We start from the raw sequence: 17631 nt of genomic DNA on the forward strand, positions 1-17631 counted from the left end.
CTTTAAGTGCCTTTTAAAGTTGAAGCTGAAAGCGTATGAGATTCCTCCTCAAGATCTTCCTTTAGTCGCTGTTCTTCTCCTTTTGTACCTTCTGTTCAGCCCTCTGCTTTTGTTTCATGGTCTGTCTTCAGTTTGTTCAGATTAATTATGCTTCCAAATCACAATAATCTTTCATAATAACTGTAATGTACAATTAGATTATTAAGCATATTTTGGCATAAGAAAATACTGTGACTGCGAATGATACACTGAATGGGTTTACAGTGAATGATATTCTACATCTGCTGTGCTTACTGAGAAAACTCAATGGTAACGCCAAAGCTCTCAAAAAACAGAACTCAATTAGTCTTTTCTGTCATATTCATTGTTCGAGTTTGATACGACTTCATAATAAAGTACTGAATTATTTTCAGTGCCACATTTACTGAAAGCAAACACTGACATCAAACTACAGATTTGTTCTCTAATCATTACATAAGCGTTCAGCTGTTGACAAATACTCACTGTAGAAAAGGAATTGCTGAGAAAAATTCGGCACAACCTTTCAGATTGTCTTAAAAATGTTCTTAAGCAATACTACTTTTTGTTCATTTGAATTTTTGGTAACACTTTAGTATAGGGACCAATTCTCACTATAACTAGTTGCCTATTAACATATTGGCTGTTTATTACTTATAAAGCACATATTCTGCATGAGCATATTCTACATCCCCAATCCCACCCAATACCTAAACTTAACAACTACTGCACTAAATATTAATAAGCAGCAAATTAGCAGTTTACTAAAGCAAAAGTCATGCTTAATGGTTTGTTAATGGCGAGAATTGGACCTTAAAATAAAGTGTTTACTGAATTTGTTAATTCACTAAATGCGAAATGCCTTATTCAGCCTACTAATTCATCAAGGCAACCACATATATATTAAGTATAGCTGTACACTGACCTGTAAACCTCCAGAACGGTGGCAATCTAGTATCAGAGCCTCTGGCCATTATGACTCAAGCAGAATCAAACATTACAGGAGTAAGGAAGCAGAAGAAAAGATCTTACACAAATCAATGTTGTTTGCAGATGAGATTTTGTTGCTATCTTGTGACCTTCTCAAATCTTTACCTCCATTAATGAGTACAGCTGTATTCAAGTGTGTCAGGTTACAAAATAAATTGGGGAAAATCTAAAACATGTTATGCCCATGTGTGACCCGATTTGGCTTTAAATGGGTTCCAAGAGTTTGAACGAAATAATGATGTTAAACTATGAACCGTTGCTGACAAAGATAAACAGTAATGTAGATAAATGCCTCTTTGTGGGGCAAAGTTAATGGTGTCAAAATGGTCACTGTGTTGCAGTTCAATTATATAACTATGAAAAAAACTATGATTAAAAGATCAAAATCATCAAGGACTTTCTGTGGGCAGGAAAAAGGCCACAGATTAAAATAAAAAAACTCTGCTCCCCGAGGGATGGGGAGGCCTTGGATTACCGGACATAAGGATGTATAATCTTTCTTTTGAAAAGGCCAAATTGGTTAATCACTGGGGTGAGACAGACTCGGGATGGATTGGATTAAAACAGAACAGAAACTGGCATCACCATTTCATCCCATATTCTCTCACAATGCGGAGTGATACTCAAATCCAGTGACGATACATTCAAGATATGTATGGAGCAAAATTCATAAACTGGACATCACATTATAGACAGTCATATGCATCGCTGTGGAACAACCTGGAAATCTGTAGGCAAAGCAGTAGGGTTTTGGAAACAACAGCAACTCAAAGGAGTGACTGTAGTTAATGTTTTATATGAGAATTACATTTTTATGTCATACTCTGAATTGCTAAAAAATACATAATATTATGCAGTGTGTCAAGAACAAATGTGTCAGTCTATATGGGAATCCTGTGCATGCTTATCTACAGCTGCCATGTGTGTTACAAATCAATGCACTGTGTAACTTTAGTCACTTGTAACAATCTGAAACCATATGGCAGAGGAACTTGGGAACTAATATTTGTGATAATGGTAAAAGCATACGCAAAGCTAGAGGAAAATTCATTACATACATATTATTATACATTATTATGCCTTCTTGGAGATAAATCAGTGCTACCCAACATAGCAAAAAATGCATTTATTCTAAGATAGGTTGTATTAAGGCTGCCGGGATGATTTTACGCAACTGGAAATTTTGGTGCCCCAGAACACCAGAACTGAACGACTGGATTGATGGGATGGTTGAGCTGCATGCTGGGAACTCACAAACCCACATTTCAGCAATATTGCTCAATATCAAATTGTTCAATCAGACAACTGTGTTAGACAAGGTGAGACGAAATTTGATTTAAATGGGTTTTTATGTACTTTCAAGTACAGTAATTCACAAATCCTAGTATTTGTGACAAAAAAGGTCCCATAAACTGGAAAATATGTTTTTTTTTAAACAGTATGCAACTGGGTGTTAAAAAAACATTTATCAAAGTTCATAACAAGAGTTATTTGTCTCCCATATCTTTCTACCTCCTCTATTTCTTTATCTGTTCTCCTATTCCCTCTCTTCTTCTTCTACCCACTCGCTCCTCCTCAGCCTCCAGTGTTGGGCAAACTACTCAAAAAATGTAAACAGCTTAGGCAGAAAAAGATGTTTAAAAAAAAGAAAAGAAACCTCAATCCAAATACAACAGGTGCGTGAAAAATCAACATTACACCTCCTGTGTCTTAACTGTTACATTCTCTACATCCTCAAACACTTCCGAAGTAACCTGGTGGTCTGTCGATTTGTGTTACCCTGTCAGATTTTGCTACCTCCCATTAAAACAGTAGGTAGTACAAATCGACAACAAAAAATGCTACCTGTCAAATTATGGTTTATTAACGTCTACACTACCCCAACCCTAAACCTACCCTTACAGTAATGCAAATACAGTAATTATGAATTGTTCAAGGTTGTGGCTAGAAAGGATACAGCTATGGCCGGAAACCAACAATAAATACATTTTTCTACCTATTAGATTGTTTTAATAATGTCTACACCTACCCCAACCCTACCCCTTACAGTAATGTAAATACAGTAATTATCATTGTTCAGCGTGAGAAAAATGACGCAATATTGATGTGAGCAGTAAACCCTGGTAGGAAAAACTGATGGGTAGGATAAAATGTTAGGACACCGGCAGGCTTTGCTCCAAACATGATGCCAAACGGCTGAACTGTAGCCATGCATTTCAGTGAGTATGCACGCAATGTTGTGTACAGCAGCTTATATCATTCTCTTAATGTACATGTAGAGGATCTGCTGCTTTTTTGTTCTTTATTTCTCAGCCACATGGCCATGCAAGTTCCTGTTTTTCATCAAAATCCCGAAGAAATGTCTATTGTTCAGATCCATACAGTAGCCTCTGTCTACGTGATTGTTTGAAACTCTACTTTGCCAAAACGCTAGTTGTCAGGAGCAAAGTATAAACAGGTGATGTTGGTTGACTTTCATGTATACAAATGTGACCTTCTCTGTCCAAAGAGTGGTGTGTAATCAGGCTTCCATTAGGAGCAATCAGGCTCTATTACATTCATTTCCAGTGGATGTTCCGCAGCTACACATTTTTTCTGGTTACAAAGTGGTTACTGATCACAGCTGTTCACGTGCTGCAAAAGTTGGATCTCCAAAAGGTGCCATTGTCTTATTTGAAGGCAAAATATATATATATATTTTAATGTTGTCCACCGAAATCATGGACTTACTTTAAAAATGTTTTGCAGAAAAGTAGCTCATCATGATCATGCCTTTTGAGTTGAATATATATATAAACTGTGTTCTTACAGGTTTCTGAAGCAGGGATGAGCAAGACTATTTGACTAAATGGTACTGTTGCGGTTTATTGACATCAGAAATACTGTTTTACAAAGGCTACGTCTGAATTGCTGTCATGTAAAAGTTCCAATTGAAGTTTCCAATTTTGAAAAGCAAACCATTGATTTCACCTCAGACCTTCCATGTGTTTTCTCCGTGTGCCTGCATCTACACACAAGATGAAAACATTATGACAAGTACTCAACAGTTGCTGTGCCAGTGTCGTAATGATCAGAATAGCATTATATAGTTGCTAGTACATGTCAAGCTTTTCATGCGAACATAAACTTTCATATAAACAACACCTGCTAATTTAACATGTGTTGATTTACGATATGTTGGCTTTTGTTTGAAGAATTATGTTTATAATACGCTTGAACTTAGGTTCTGCACAGATTCAGCTGATTTTAATAAATATTCCTATAATAGCTAACACTGATTAAGGCAAGAACAGCATATAGTGCATGATCCATTTTTTAGGTGTTTGGCTGTTTTATTCATACAGAACGCTCTTTTTGGTCAACTTTGAGCTGATCAACTTTCAGAAGATGTGTGGATTAAAAATGAGAGCAGATGCAATGAACGATTAAATACAGTATTTTATTCACTGAAGCCAGCATTGTGTCCCTGAGCGTAAGACACGCTCATGCCAAGAGATCACAACCAACACATCCAGTCTTCTGAACACAGGGCAACAGGCATGTTTAACAACATTTACAGATTTAAAGGAGTAGTACAGGATCACAGCTAAAAAAGGTATTCACTAGATCTGAGTTTGGACACCAAACGGTCCAATGATGGCTAAGGCGCATTAAAACCAGCTGCTCTCCTTCAGTACTCACACAATTGCATTTTGAGAGGAGACAATACCTTACAGGGTTTGCCAAAGTAAACGCACAAAGATGACAAGGCTGGAGGAAAAACTGACAAGTCGTTATGTTTACAATCAAGTTCAGTCGAGTTGTGGCATACATCACATGAGCAGTCTGCACTCAGAGGAGATTCACAAACAAAGTGAGTGTTCCAGTCGAAATATTAGAAATACATTTCAAACCTCGTAACTGCTTGTAATTATGCAAGCCTCGCTTCTGAATGATTTTTCATTAGAGCTGTTGTTGTTGTTTTTATTTTGAGTGCCCTTATCTTTTACGTATACACTTCTTCTGACTTTTTTTTCTTCTATCATTTTCTGCATCCTATGTAAAATAATAACAAATGTAATTACTATTTTAAAGTACTCAGTCTGTGTAGGACGTGCGCTGTTAAAGGGTTAGTGCCAGAGTTACATGTCACAGGAAACTATTTGGTCTGGAAAAGCGGCGAACATCAAACATGAAACATAAAAGCACATAAAGGAAGAGTCCATCTCTTCATATTACCATTCATACCGATGACAGTTTTGTAGTATTCATTACTAAGTGTGTACTGTATATGCTGCTGAAAAATAATGCAGCTTTTGTTCTAAAAGTAGCAATAAATAAATAAAAATAAACATTATATAAGTGCTTCTGTGTTCAGAACTGGACAAGAGAAATAATACGTCCTGTGATTTCACAATGACAAAAAATACAATGCAGATATGAACAAATTCTTTCTATTTGTCAAATTCTAACAAAATAAAGTGTCCCTAAATATATATTACAAGTAAACAAAATGTCATAACAGACTGAAGGGACTCAAACTAATATCTGTAAATGTGAAAAGCTTTTTATATAGATTCCTTTAAAACCTTCAAAAGTTCAAATAAGTAAATAGATCTGGCTTTGTTGGTGTGTCGAACGTTCATATAGTGTTCACGTCGGGTTTTTATTCTGTAATGAAAATGACATCTTAGATTCAAAGTCAGCATCTGAAACGCTCTCAGTTCCTCTAGAAACCTCTGTATTCAAACAACCTAAACATGACGGCAGAAATACAGGAGCACAGACAAACTAACACGACTTTAATGTACCTTCGGCTCTGTACCTTCAATAAAACCAACCACAGATTTGGTTACGCTTGAAAAACCTGTATAATGAAGTAACATATCACTACCCTTTATAAAGCTCTCTAAAAGAGTCAAAAGAACTAATAAAGTGCACTAGAAATACTACTGTCATCTTTACAACAATAATGTTCTGAACTAAGAATTAAAAATTCAAATATAGAAGTATATAAAATACACAAAAGGAGCATTGGCATTTACACTACTGAAAAAGCAGAAGTATACTCTTTACTTCAACAAACAGATAAAAAAATAAATGGCACAAACTGCGCAGCCGATGACTTTAACGCGAACGTCATCTAATCCTGCAGTCTGAAATGCCGTAACTCAGCAAGTACCTCGAAATCATTATTAGAAAATAATCTATAGAGTTTCGGTCCATTGCTGCGACATGCTGGTACGATGCATTAACACACGCGCGTGTGAGAGTATATGTTACACTGAGAATTCGGTGGTTTGTTAGTAGGTGGTTAGTACATGGAAAACGAAAGGCATCGTGATAGATCCTGCATCATATCCATGCACTGAAATCCTGAAGGATCCTAAAAATGACCCCTCTCTCTGTGTCAGATCAGATCCACCGTTTATTCGTCTATTAAAATAACAGTTAACGCTCCGAGTGAGACTATATCTACTGCCTAGAATGTGTAAGTGGACATTTCCACTTGAAGAAAATACTTCTCTTGAAGGAAAAGCAAATTAGGGGAACAGCACGATCAAGAGACGCTCATGTTCTCAGAACGAATACAGCGGCACTTTATTTTACAGTCCTCTTACTATAGTAACACACTCTTAAAAATACAGGTTTTTGCAAGTGATGGCATAGAAGAACCATATTTGGTTCCCCAAAGAACCTTTCAGTGAACAGTTCCTAAAAGAACCATTTTGAAGAACATTTTAAAAATCTAAAAGAACCTTTTCTGCATTTGAAAGGTTCCATGGATGTTCAAGGTCCTTCATAGAACCATTGATGCCAATAAAGAACCTTTATTTTTAAGAGTGTAACTGGGTAATAATAGGGATAGTTCACCCAAAAATGAAAATTCTGTCATTAATTACTCATCCTCATGTTGCTCCAAACCCATAAGACCTTCGTTCATCTTCGGAACACAAATTAAGATATTTGTGATGAAATCCGAGAGCTCTCTGACCCTCCATAGACAGCAAGGGTCCTAACACGATCAAGGTTCAGAAACATAGCAAGGACATCAGTAAAATAATCCATGTGACATCAAGGGTTCAACCATTATTTTACGAAGCTATGAGAATACTTTTTGTGCGCAAAGAAAACAAAAACAACGACTTTATTCAACAATTTGTCTCCTCCCTATAGCGCCATTTTGGCGAGTATCCAAAATGCATCAAAAATATCTGAAGATGAACGAATGACAAGAGGCTGAGTAATTAATGACAGAATTGTCATTTTTGGGTGAACTAACCCTTTAACACTGAATCTAGCCCTAATACCTAACCTTAACCCATGCAGTTACCTAACATTACTCAGACATTTCCACAAACGTGCGTACTGTAAAATAAAGTGCAAGCACAAGATCTTTACACGCTAATGAATAAAAAAAGAAAACCACACTATTTGCTCCACAAGCACCGGCTGGTCAAGGGAGACCTAGAGATTTACAACTTCCAACCAATTGATCAATTTACATTTTACACAAATGTTTTCTGTCGGCAGATAAATAAATTACATCAAAATACAGTCACGCGTGATATACAATGGCTCTCTGGCAGGAAGCAGGACACTGCCTATGTGACCTTGGGTGTTTCGGGCCGGTAGTCCTTCCGCTCGGACGTGTTGCGCTTGACTTTAGCGGCGGCCGGCTGGGACTCCTGGTTGAGAGATGGGCTGGACTGAGACTTCTTCAGCGCTGCGTCACCGTCCCGGGCCGTCAAGAGCTCTTTCACACCCTCTTTCAGGAGCTTGACGTACATCTCGTAACGGCTCTCCTTCAGAAAGAATTCAGAAAATCCATTAGACTCCATTATAATGTCATCAGCCACCGCATAACGCTATCAATAGCTCTGCTCACAGCCCTCGCTCTTACTGTACTCTCAACGCAGCATCTTAAGCCAACGGCACCTTGTGAGTGGCTCATTTAAGGCAAAAACACTGGCCAATTGTGCGATTTTGGGCTATTTTGCTTCCATAACATGGAAAAATACACCCCAAAAAACATCCAAAATACACAATTAAGTGTTTAATTTATTTGCATCTGTTGATTTTAATTATATACGTATCTTTAAAGGCTGAACGTCAGCAGCACTTACATACACCAAACCTTTCAGTTGTATTCCCATCTTTACTCTGAAGGTTTTTACAGAGGGGTTTGGTCACATACAGTATATCGCCTCTCCACTCTCTAAACACCTTTAACTCTAGCATGTCCACAAAACTAAATAACTAAATAAGAAATGGGTTGCATCCAGTTTCAGATTTCTGTTCTGGAAATGTATCCAAATGAGTGCATATTTTATTTAATAATGCTTAATTTGCATATTTAAAAGTATAATTTTTTAGATAACTTGTAATACACAACAATTCTCTTAACCCTATTGACCTGTGGTGTCTTGCCTTGAAGTACACAAAGCACTCCTCAGGTGAAGTGCAAAAAAAACACTCAAATAAAGCTAGTCATGACTCAACACACTAGAAAGCAAAAACACACATTTTCAATTCTATGGACTATTCTTTGTTCATAATTTTCAGTACTGAATAAAATCTATTTATAATGCATTATAATTTTTCTCTGTCTCCACCATTTTACTGATCTTGTTGAAGTTGATTCTGAGATTGACTTATCTAGGAAGGATATTTATTAGGGATGCACCGATACCACTTTTTCCAGTACTTGCCTGATACCGATACTTGAATTTTTGGTACTTGCCGATACCGAGTGCCGATACCGATATTTTGATTGTATTTTTACATTTTATAAATATTGGTAAAGAAAACAAATGAGTATGTAAAATGTTAGTTGATTAACTTCATTTATCAAATAGATAGTCAAACCAAAATTTATTCAGACACCTTCAACATTTCTCACATTTTATTCGCTATAGTTTAGAAAATGCTAATAAAATATTACAAGAACTCCAAGTTAAACTGTGTCAGAACAAATTTAGCTTGATAATACCTTTCTATCAATCAATCAAAATTATTCAGACAGCTGTTGGTATGACAATATTTACACAACTATCAATACTTTGTCGGGCCACCCTTAGCCTTAATGTATAATTTGTCACAGTTTACTTTATTTTGCTATCCTCAGTTACTTAAATTAACTATAGTGTCCTGCACCCACTAGTAAAAAAAATTAAAAATTATATCTGGTCTCTGAATAATTTTTGGTTTGACTGTATATTCTTCGGTTATTTTTCACACTTAATTATGCCCATTAAAATGTAATTTACAATTTTTTGTTACTTTCACTGTTAATTTTTTTAATTTATTTGCTCTATGGGACATCATCTTAAATAGCATTAGAGCTGCTCCATTGCAGCGGCTCAGTGCTGTAACCACGCTTTTTGCTGTAATTATGCAGGGAACCACTCATTATAAATCAATCATTTTCAGATATAGATTTTATTTTTTTTTCCATCTGAAACATGCTGCGATTTAGATTTCAAAGCCATATAATTGCAGAAACACGCATGAAGCAAGGAAAACACGCACAGCGCGCGCACTTATGTGTACTGGAGCAGATGAAAGGGACAAGTACAGAACAGCCTAACGCATTTCACACAGGCTGATAGTTTCACTTGTGTTTCACTCGTGTTCAATGCTTAAGGTTAAAAATAAATGATGTTTAAAGTGAATGAATGCCCCTATATGTTGTCATATATTTACGATTTAGTTTTAATTCAAATGATGCGTGCTGAGCGAACATCAATAAAGATCACACCACAGAAGTGCGCGCGCTCTCTCTATCTCTCTCTCCCTACTGTTAAGTAACTTGTGCATTGTTTTACTTACTCGTTTTTGACATTTCCGACCGAAGTACAAACTTTCCAGTGATATCTGTGAGAAAGGGATATTCACTCGACAAGCTCGCGCATCTGCGCCGCCGCGCACTGGATCCACTCAGCGTGTTTTGCTTATCAGCTTGCTCACATCAGTTATACAGGCATTAATACTGAATGTTTAACATTATATTCATTGCATGAACATTTTTAGACATCCTTAATCTCTAATAACTACATTCTGCTGTCTGTTTTTCTGTTGTTGGTGTTTCTTTGTCTGAATATGGCACTGATCGGGAAGTCGTGGCCTAATGGTTAGAGAGTCGGACTCGTAATCGAAAGGTTGCGGGTTCGAGTCCCCGGCCGGCAGGGATTGTAGGTGGGGGGAGTGAATGTCCAACGCTCTCTCCACCCTCAATACCACGACTGAGGTGTCCTTGAGCAAGGCACCGAACCCCCAACTGCTCCCTGGGCGCTGCAGCATGGCTGCCCACTGCTCCGAGTGTATGTTCACGGTGTGTGTGTGTGTGTGTGTGTGTGTGTGTGTGTGCATTTGTTCACTACTCACTGCTGTGTGTGTGCACTTGGATGGGTTAAACGCAGAGCACCAATTTCGAGTATGGGTCACCATACTTGACAATACGTCACGACTTTGATCACATGCGTGGTATTGGCGTTTAGTATCGGGGCATTTTAATGAATACGAGTACGAGTACATGAGCTCAGTATCGACCCGATACCAGTATCGGTATCGGTGCATCCCTAATATTTATGATGCTGGATATTAAGGATTTGGCCAAAGCCTAAGGTTTTGAACAGCCCTTGTGTCGGGTGTACACCCGTGATGCCTAAAGATGTTGCTAATCTCTGAATACTATAAAAAATTAACTCACAAGTGCTAAATGTAAGATTAAATAAATCTTATATTGTCACATTATGCTGATTATGGGATTGATTTCTGAAGGTGGTCCTTACAGTTTAAAGGAGAGATCTGAAAGTTCATCCAAAAGATTTTTTCAAATTTGCGGAAGATTTTGTCACCCGTAGATGAAGATCTAAGATGTAGATGAGTTTGTTTCTTTACCTGGAGAAAGCAATATTATGCATAGACGACTCATATTTTTAGTTATAAATCATCTTAATGGGTTTGTTTCTTACAAACACACAGCCTTTGTCTTCTCCAGATACTAACTGTGTGTGAGTGGTGTGGATTATTGTGATGTTTTTATCAGCTGTTTGGACTCTCATTCTGACGGCACCCATTCACTGCAGAGCATCCATTGCTGAGACACTGATGCAATGCTACATTTCTACAAATCTTATGAAGAACCAAACTCATCCTAATCTTGGATGAGCTGAGGGTGAGACAATGTTTAGCAAATAGCTTTAAAGATCCACATACAGCAGGCTCTAAAACACACTAACTGGACTATTGATCATGTTTGTCAGGCCAAAGGGCTTTAAAAGCTTTTTTTTATCCACAAAGGGTGTTTGCTTTATCAAGTGTAGCTGAAAGTGCATTAGAGCTGATGTGTGTTATGCAGATGTGTGATCGCTACAGTTTATTAGGAAGGGTTAATACACTGAAATCAGTGAGTTTATCAGAATTACACATTATAATGGTGCTGTCCAACAGAACTAAACTAAGATTGCTTTAACCAATTACTTAATTTCACTGGATTAACCATAATAGAGTAATAACACATTTTTTGTGAAAGTGTATTCATTAGTTTCTCGGTTTTGTATTTATCACACACATTGCTCCTCCGATAAAAACAAACAAAAAAAACAGATGAACCCATTTCCCATACATTTTTTGTTAGATCATTTTGATAAAATAAAAGTGTAAAAACCAAAGCTGTGTCCGAAATCGTTCACTCATTCACTAATGCCTATGTAGTGTGTGGCAGTTAAGTGCACTATATCAGAAGGAGATGAAGTGAATGGATTCGGACAGTGACGTGTACACTGCACGTGAGACTTGGCTGTTGAAAAAACATCTTCGTCACATTATATTTATATTATATGTACCTCATTTTAGAAAATAATATTAACAGCAATAACACTTAAAATGACTTTATATTGTAATGAGAACAAGCATTTACAAAGCATCATTTAATGTTGAAGCAAAACTATGTGTGATAAGAGTGCCGTTTTATTCCCTTCCTCTGACCTTAACCATCAATCAAAGCCAGAAAATAAAACTGCTTCAGCAAATGCATTTCCATCAATTCTAGGCAAGTTCATCCCTGACAGTCTAGATGAGGAACGTCAAACGGCTCCCTGTGTGTCGAGGGGGAAAAATACGGCCAAGATAAACCTGAGCAAACGATCTGCTTAATTGTGTTTCTCTTGCATCTAGGGCTGGGTATCATTCAAAAATGTTCAATATGAATACTGATACCTTGACTTCGATACCGGTTCCTGAACGATACTTTTTCCGATACCAATTTTATGAAATCACTTTTAACAAGATTACATTATCTAAAAAAAAAACTTCAGTTTTAATTTACAGCTTGTTGATATTTATACAGACTCGAAGCCTCATCTCCTGAGCCACTGCACAAAGGAACAAATTATATCCAACACAATAAATCAGTGCAAATCATTTTAATAAAGCTCAAATAGACTTCAGTTTACACCCTGCATTTACACTAGTGCGTGTTTGTTTTAAAACGCATAGCTCAGACAGAATCATCATTTCTATTCATTTTCCAGATTTACTGATGAGCATTAGCAGCTTCCAGCGCTGTCTGCCTGTGTTCTCTCTTCCACGATCGCTGTTCTGACTCAAGAGGTAATAACATATTTCAGCAAACATTACATGGCCAAAACACACATTAGATCGCAATATTACAAACACTCTATGGCGGTTTAAAGTGAGTGCTGAGTAAAAGCAGAATATAAATCTTATTTATGGTCTTATGTAGCATGATGCTACAGTGTGCATGAATGGTCACGTAACGCACACTTTCGGTCGTGAACGGAGATCTGCATATGATCAGAACTCCACGCAGCTCCTGCACTACTCTCCATTGGAATCCGGTCTGTCGCTTGCAGTGGAAAGCCAGTGTTTTAAAACGCTAGTATGATGAGGATCGTTTTCATTTTAAAACAAAAACGCAGTGTAAACATAGCCTTACATCTAAGGGTGCTGGGACGAATTCACACTATTGGCTTATTGGCTCACTGATGTTGATGAGATTAACCCCTTAGGTATCGAAATTTGGTACCGAATGACTTTTGATACTCAACAGCCGTGTTTCCACTGTTGGGCAAAAAGCAGGCGTGCTAGTGCGTGCCAGGGCCAGTCGCGTTTCCACTGTCACTTCCGGGGCTTGATCGTGCCTCGTCGGTGCTTCCTTGAGGCCAATGGCCAGGGTTTTTTGGTCCGACGAAAACCTTGGGCCAAAGCAGGCCAGCTGGGTCTCGAGGAGTGGTTATGAACAAAGGCAGAGTTTCTCCACGTCTGAGAATAATATTAGCTCAAAACTCACTTTCAGACAGCAGCGAGTGTTTGAAATAACTTAATTGTGATCATCATACAAGGCAGAAATATTTATAAGCGATACAAAAGACTATGCACGCTAGCCATTAACGTTACTATAGTAAACATGGTAAATACAACCGCTTGAAGAAATCAGACGTCAGCTTCTCACTCTATATAACAATTGTGTATTTATTTAGTAACATATTTTATCAGTCATAAATCTCGTCTCGAGACTATAGTACCAAGATGGCGCCGAGCATGGCAGCCGTGTTGCGAGCTCCAAGAAAACTCTGCAGTTTTTCTTATGTTTCTTATGTTTTATTTGTTATTTTGTTGTTTCACGTGTTAGATGTTGTCAGTATAACTGTCTACGATAGACACACGCTTTTGAACATTGGTTCCTTCGTCGCGCAACGCAAACCGGACTTTGAGTTCCTGAACGCCGGCGCCTTGTTTACAGACACCGCATCAGAGCCCTTTGTCTGGGCTGCACGATCGCGACCGAGGAAACGCCGCCGGAAAAGGGGGAAGAGAGCCGGCGTCCTTGTCAGACTCAGACGCCGTCCCCTCCGACCTCCTCTCCCAACTATTTTGCTGGCTAACGTTCAGTCACTGGACAACAAACTCTGTGAACTGCGGGCACGCATCTCATACCAACGGGAAACAAGGGACTGCTGCATTATTTGCCTCACAGAAACCTGGATGTCTGCAGTGGTTCCAGACTCAGCCATCGAGCTTACGGGGTTCTCCGTGCACCGCTCGGACAGAACGAAAGAGCTCACAGGGAAAAGCAGAGGTGGGGGCGTCTGTTTATTTATCAACAACTCGTGGTGTGATGAACGGAACCTACACTCTATTAAATCCTCCTGCTCCCCTGATCTGGAATTTCATATGCTTCTGTGTCGACCATTCTGGCTACCGAGGGAATTTACAGCGATCATAATCACAGCTGTTTACATTCCCCCTCAAGCCAACACAGACCAGGCACTCAAGGAACTGTACGGGAATATAAGTGAGCAGGAAACCGCGTACCCAGATGCAGCGTTTATTGTTACGGGGGACTTCAACAAAGCCAACTTCAGAACAATAGCTCCAAAATACTTCCAACACATCACCATCAACACGCGTGGTGATCGTGTACTTGACCACTGCTACTCTCCATTCCGGGACGCCTACAAATCGCTCCCCCGCCCACCTTTCGGCAAATCGGACCACTCTTCCGTTCTGCTCCTGCCTGCTTATAGGCAGAAACTGAAACGAGAAGCACCCGCCCTCAGGACAATTCAATGCTGGTCGGACCAATCAGACGCTATACTACAGGACTGTTTTGATCACGTGGACTGGGACATGTTCCGGGCAGCGTCTGATGACGACATAGAGGCGTACTCAGATACTGTAACGTGTTTCATCAGGAAGTGTGTAGAGGATGTAGTACCGACAAAAACAATCCGCATCTACCCCAACCAAAAACCGTGGATTAACAGCGATGTTCGAGCAGCCTTGTCAGCGCGGACATCTGCCTTTAAATCCGGAAACTCTGACGATCACAAACAAGCCAGTTATGATCTCAGGAAATCAATCAAAGCTGCCAAACGACAATATAAAAACAAAGTTGAAGAACAATTCAAAACCAACAACGCAAGAAGCATGTGGCAGGGTATCAATAACATCACAGATTTCAGAGGGAATAAACCAGCTACTGTGAACATTGCCGCCTCTGTACCGGACGAACTTAATCACTTTTATGCTCGTTTCGAGGCTCACAACACCGCCCACACAGAGCGCGCTCCCGCGGCTGTAGCAGAAGAGGCGAGCGCACTTTCCTTTTCTGTCGCAGATGTAACCCGATCCTTCCGACGGGTGAACATCCGCAAGGCTGTGGGTCCCGATGGCATCCCAGGCCGTGTGCTCCGAGCATGCGCATTCCAACTGGCCGGGGTTTTCACAGACATTTTTAACCTTTCCCTCTCTCTGTCTGTGGTTCCCGCATGCTTCAAAAAATCCACCATTGTGCCCATACCAAAGAAAAATAAAATCACATGCTTGAATGACTGGAGGCCCATTGCTCTGACACCCATCTTCAGCAAATGCTTTGAGAAACTCATCAGAGACTACATCTGCTCTGTGCTGCCTGACTCACTGGATCCCCTACAATTCGCATATCGCAGAAACCGTTCCACAGACGACGCTATTGCCTTCACCCTGCACACTGCTCTCTCCCACCTGGAAAATAAGAACACCTATGTGAGAATGCTGTTTGTGGACTACAGCTCAGCATTCAATACCATAGTGCCTGCCACACTGGTTGAGAAGCTCCAGACTCTGGGACTAAACGGATCTCTGTGCAGCTGGATCCTGGACTTCCTGACAGGCAGATGTCAGGTGGTCAGAATGGGCAACAACACTTCATCCCCGCTGACCCTCAACACTGGTGCTCCTCAGGGCTGCGTCCTCAGCCCACTCCTGTACTCCCTGTACACACATGACTGTACAGCAACACACAGCTCCAACGTCATCGTCAAATTTGCTGACGACACAACGGTGATAGGCCTGATCACTGACAACGATGAGACGGCCTACAGAGAGGAGGTGAGAACCCTGACTAAGTGGTGTCAAGAGAACCACCTCTCACTCAACATCGACAAGACCAAGGAGCTGGTGGTGGATTTCAGGAGACAGAGCAGAGAACACACACCCATCACCATCGACATGACACCTGTGGAGCGAGTAAACAGCTTCAAATTCCTCGGTGTTCACATCACTGAGGATCTCACATGGTCCGCTCATACAGATGCAGTGCTGAAGAAGACACACCAACGCCTCTTCTTCCTGAGACGGCTGAGGAAGTTTGGAATGAGCCCCAGCATCCTCAGATCATTCTACACCTGCACTGTGGAGAGCATCCTGACAGGCTGCATCACCGCCTGGTTTGGAAACAGCACTGCTGGCAACCGCAAAGCTCTGCAAAGGGTCGTGCGAACTGCCCGTCACATTGTTGGAGGTGAGCTTCCCTCCCTCCAGGACATCTACACCAGGCGGTGTATAAAGAAAGCCCGGAGGATCATCAATGACTCCAGCCACCCGTCCCACAGACTGCTCTCTCTGCTGCCCTCAGGAAGACGTCTCCGCAGCATCCGATCCCGCACTAGCCGACTGAGGGATAGCTTTTTTCCTCAGGCTATCAGGCTAATGAACAGTAAAAACTAATACACCCTACAGCACACTCCCACTTTACAATATACCACGCACTGCACTTTAATTCCAATACAGTTCAAACTGGACTACCAGTACACTACTGCACTAATACAACAATCTTTTTGCCAGCACTGGATACCATCCAATGCACATCCATGACATTTGCACACCCGGTTTATATATAATCTGCTGCATCTTCGCATATTACTGTGTGTATATAACGTAGAATGTGTACTACATACTGTGTATAATGTGTATCGGTAACTGTATGTCTGTCTAATAGTACACTATGTGTACTGAGTATATGTATGTGTATATTACACATTGTCATCTGTATAAGTCTGTACGTATGTATGGTAATGTCTATATGTAAATTGTTTATATGTAAATTGTCTATATGTAAATTGTTTCTGCAGTGTCTGGAGCACGCTCTCAAGAATTTCACTCACGAAGGCACACGTGCTGTGGTGATGTGACAATAAAAGTGATTTGATTTGATTTGATTTATAGCTCTGCGTATGTCATAAAAATATATAGCCTAATGGTTTTTGTTCGGGAGCTCCCTCTGCTACTCAAGTCGTATTTTTTATGGAAAAATATAGAAATGATTATTCTTTTTTTAGTTTTCTGATAACTTCTCTATGGTGAAATGATGGGGTTGCGTGATGCTGTTCCAGAGAGGCGTGTAAAGGGCGGGTTTTAGTGAAGCGCAGCGGAGCTTCTGAGCCGACGGTGGAAACGCAGTGTGATGTTGGGCTCAGTGCTACAGGTCCGAGGCTATTAGCCCCGCCCAGCCCGTTTAAAGCACTGGCTCGCACTGGCCCGACAGTGGAAAAGTGGCTAATGGTATCGAGGCAATTCGGTCGGTGCCTAAGAAGTATCGAACTCAATACCCAGCCCTACTTGCATCATAAAAGGCAACGGCGTCTACCTCAAATTCCAGGTAGTGCTCCTTCAAGCGGTACTCATCGATCTCTTTGGCTTTGACCTTCTTATCTGGAGGGTAGGATCTGTGCTCGGCTAATTCTGTAGAGACGTGCTTCAGCTTGGCCTCGTGGGACTTGAGCTGCTCTTCCTGTAACACAACAGCCACATCAAATGACCAGCAATCATCAAAGGCTTCACATGGACAACAGCATA

At 40.0% G+C, this 17631-nt stretch overlaps 1 protein-coding gene across 3 annotated transcripts in view; it reads right to left on the bottom strand.

The window, feature by feature from the left end:
• Positions 1 to 4428: 4428 nt before the first annotated feature.
• The window catches only part of LOC306864157 (PH and SEC7 domain-containing protein 3-like), a 152320-nt gene continuing 139117 nt past the window's right edge, over positions 4429 to 17631 (bottom strand). For all 3 annotated transcript variants that reach the window (XM_079407905.1, XM_079407906.1, XM_079407907.1), the window contains 2 exons: positions 17423 to 17566; positions 4429 to 7793 (listed from right to left, as the gene is read on the bottom strand). In XM_079407905.1, the coding sequence (XP_079264031.1) occupies positions 7593 to 7793; positions 17423 to 17566 (345 nt within the window). In that variant the 3' untranslated portion in view covers positions 4429 to 7592. The remainder of the gene's footprint in view (positions 7794 to 17422; positions 17567 to 17631) is intronic.

The sequence above is a fragment of the Barbus barbus genome (assembly GCF_936440315.1).
Source record: "Barbus barbus genome assembly, chromosome: 45".
NCBI classification, from domain to species: Eukaryota; Metazoa; Chordata; class Actinopteri; order Cypriniformes; family Cyprinidae; genus Barbus; species Barbus barbus.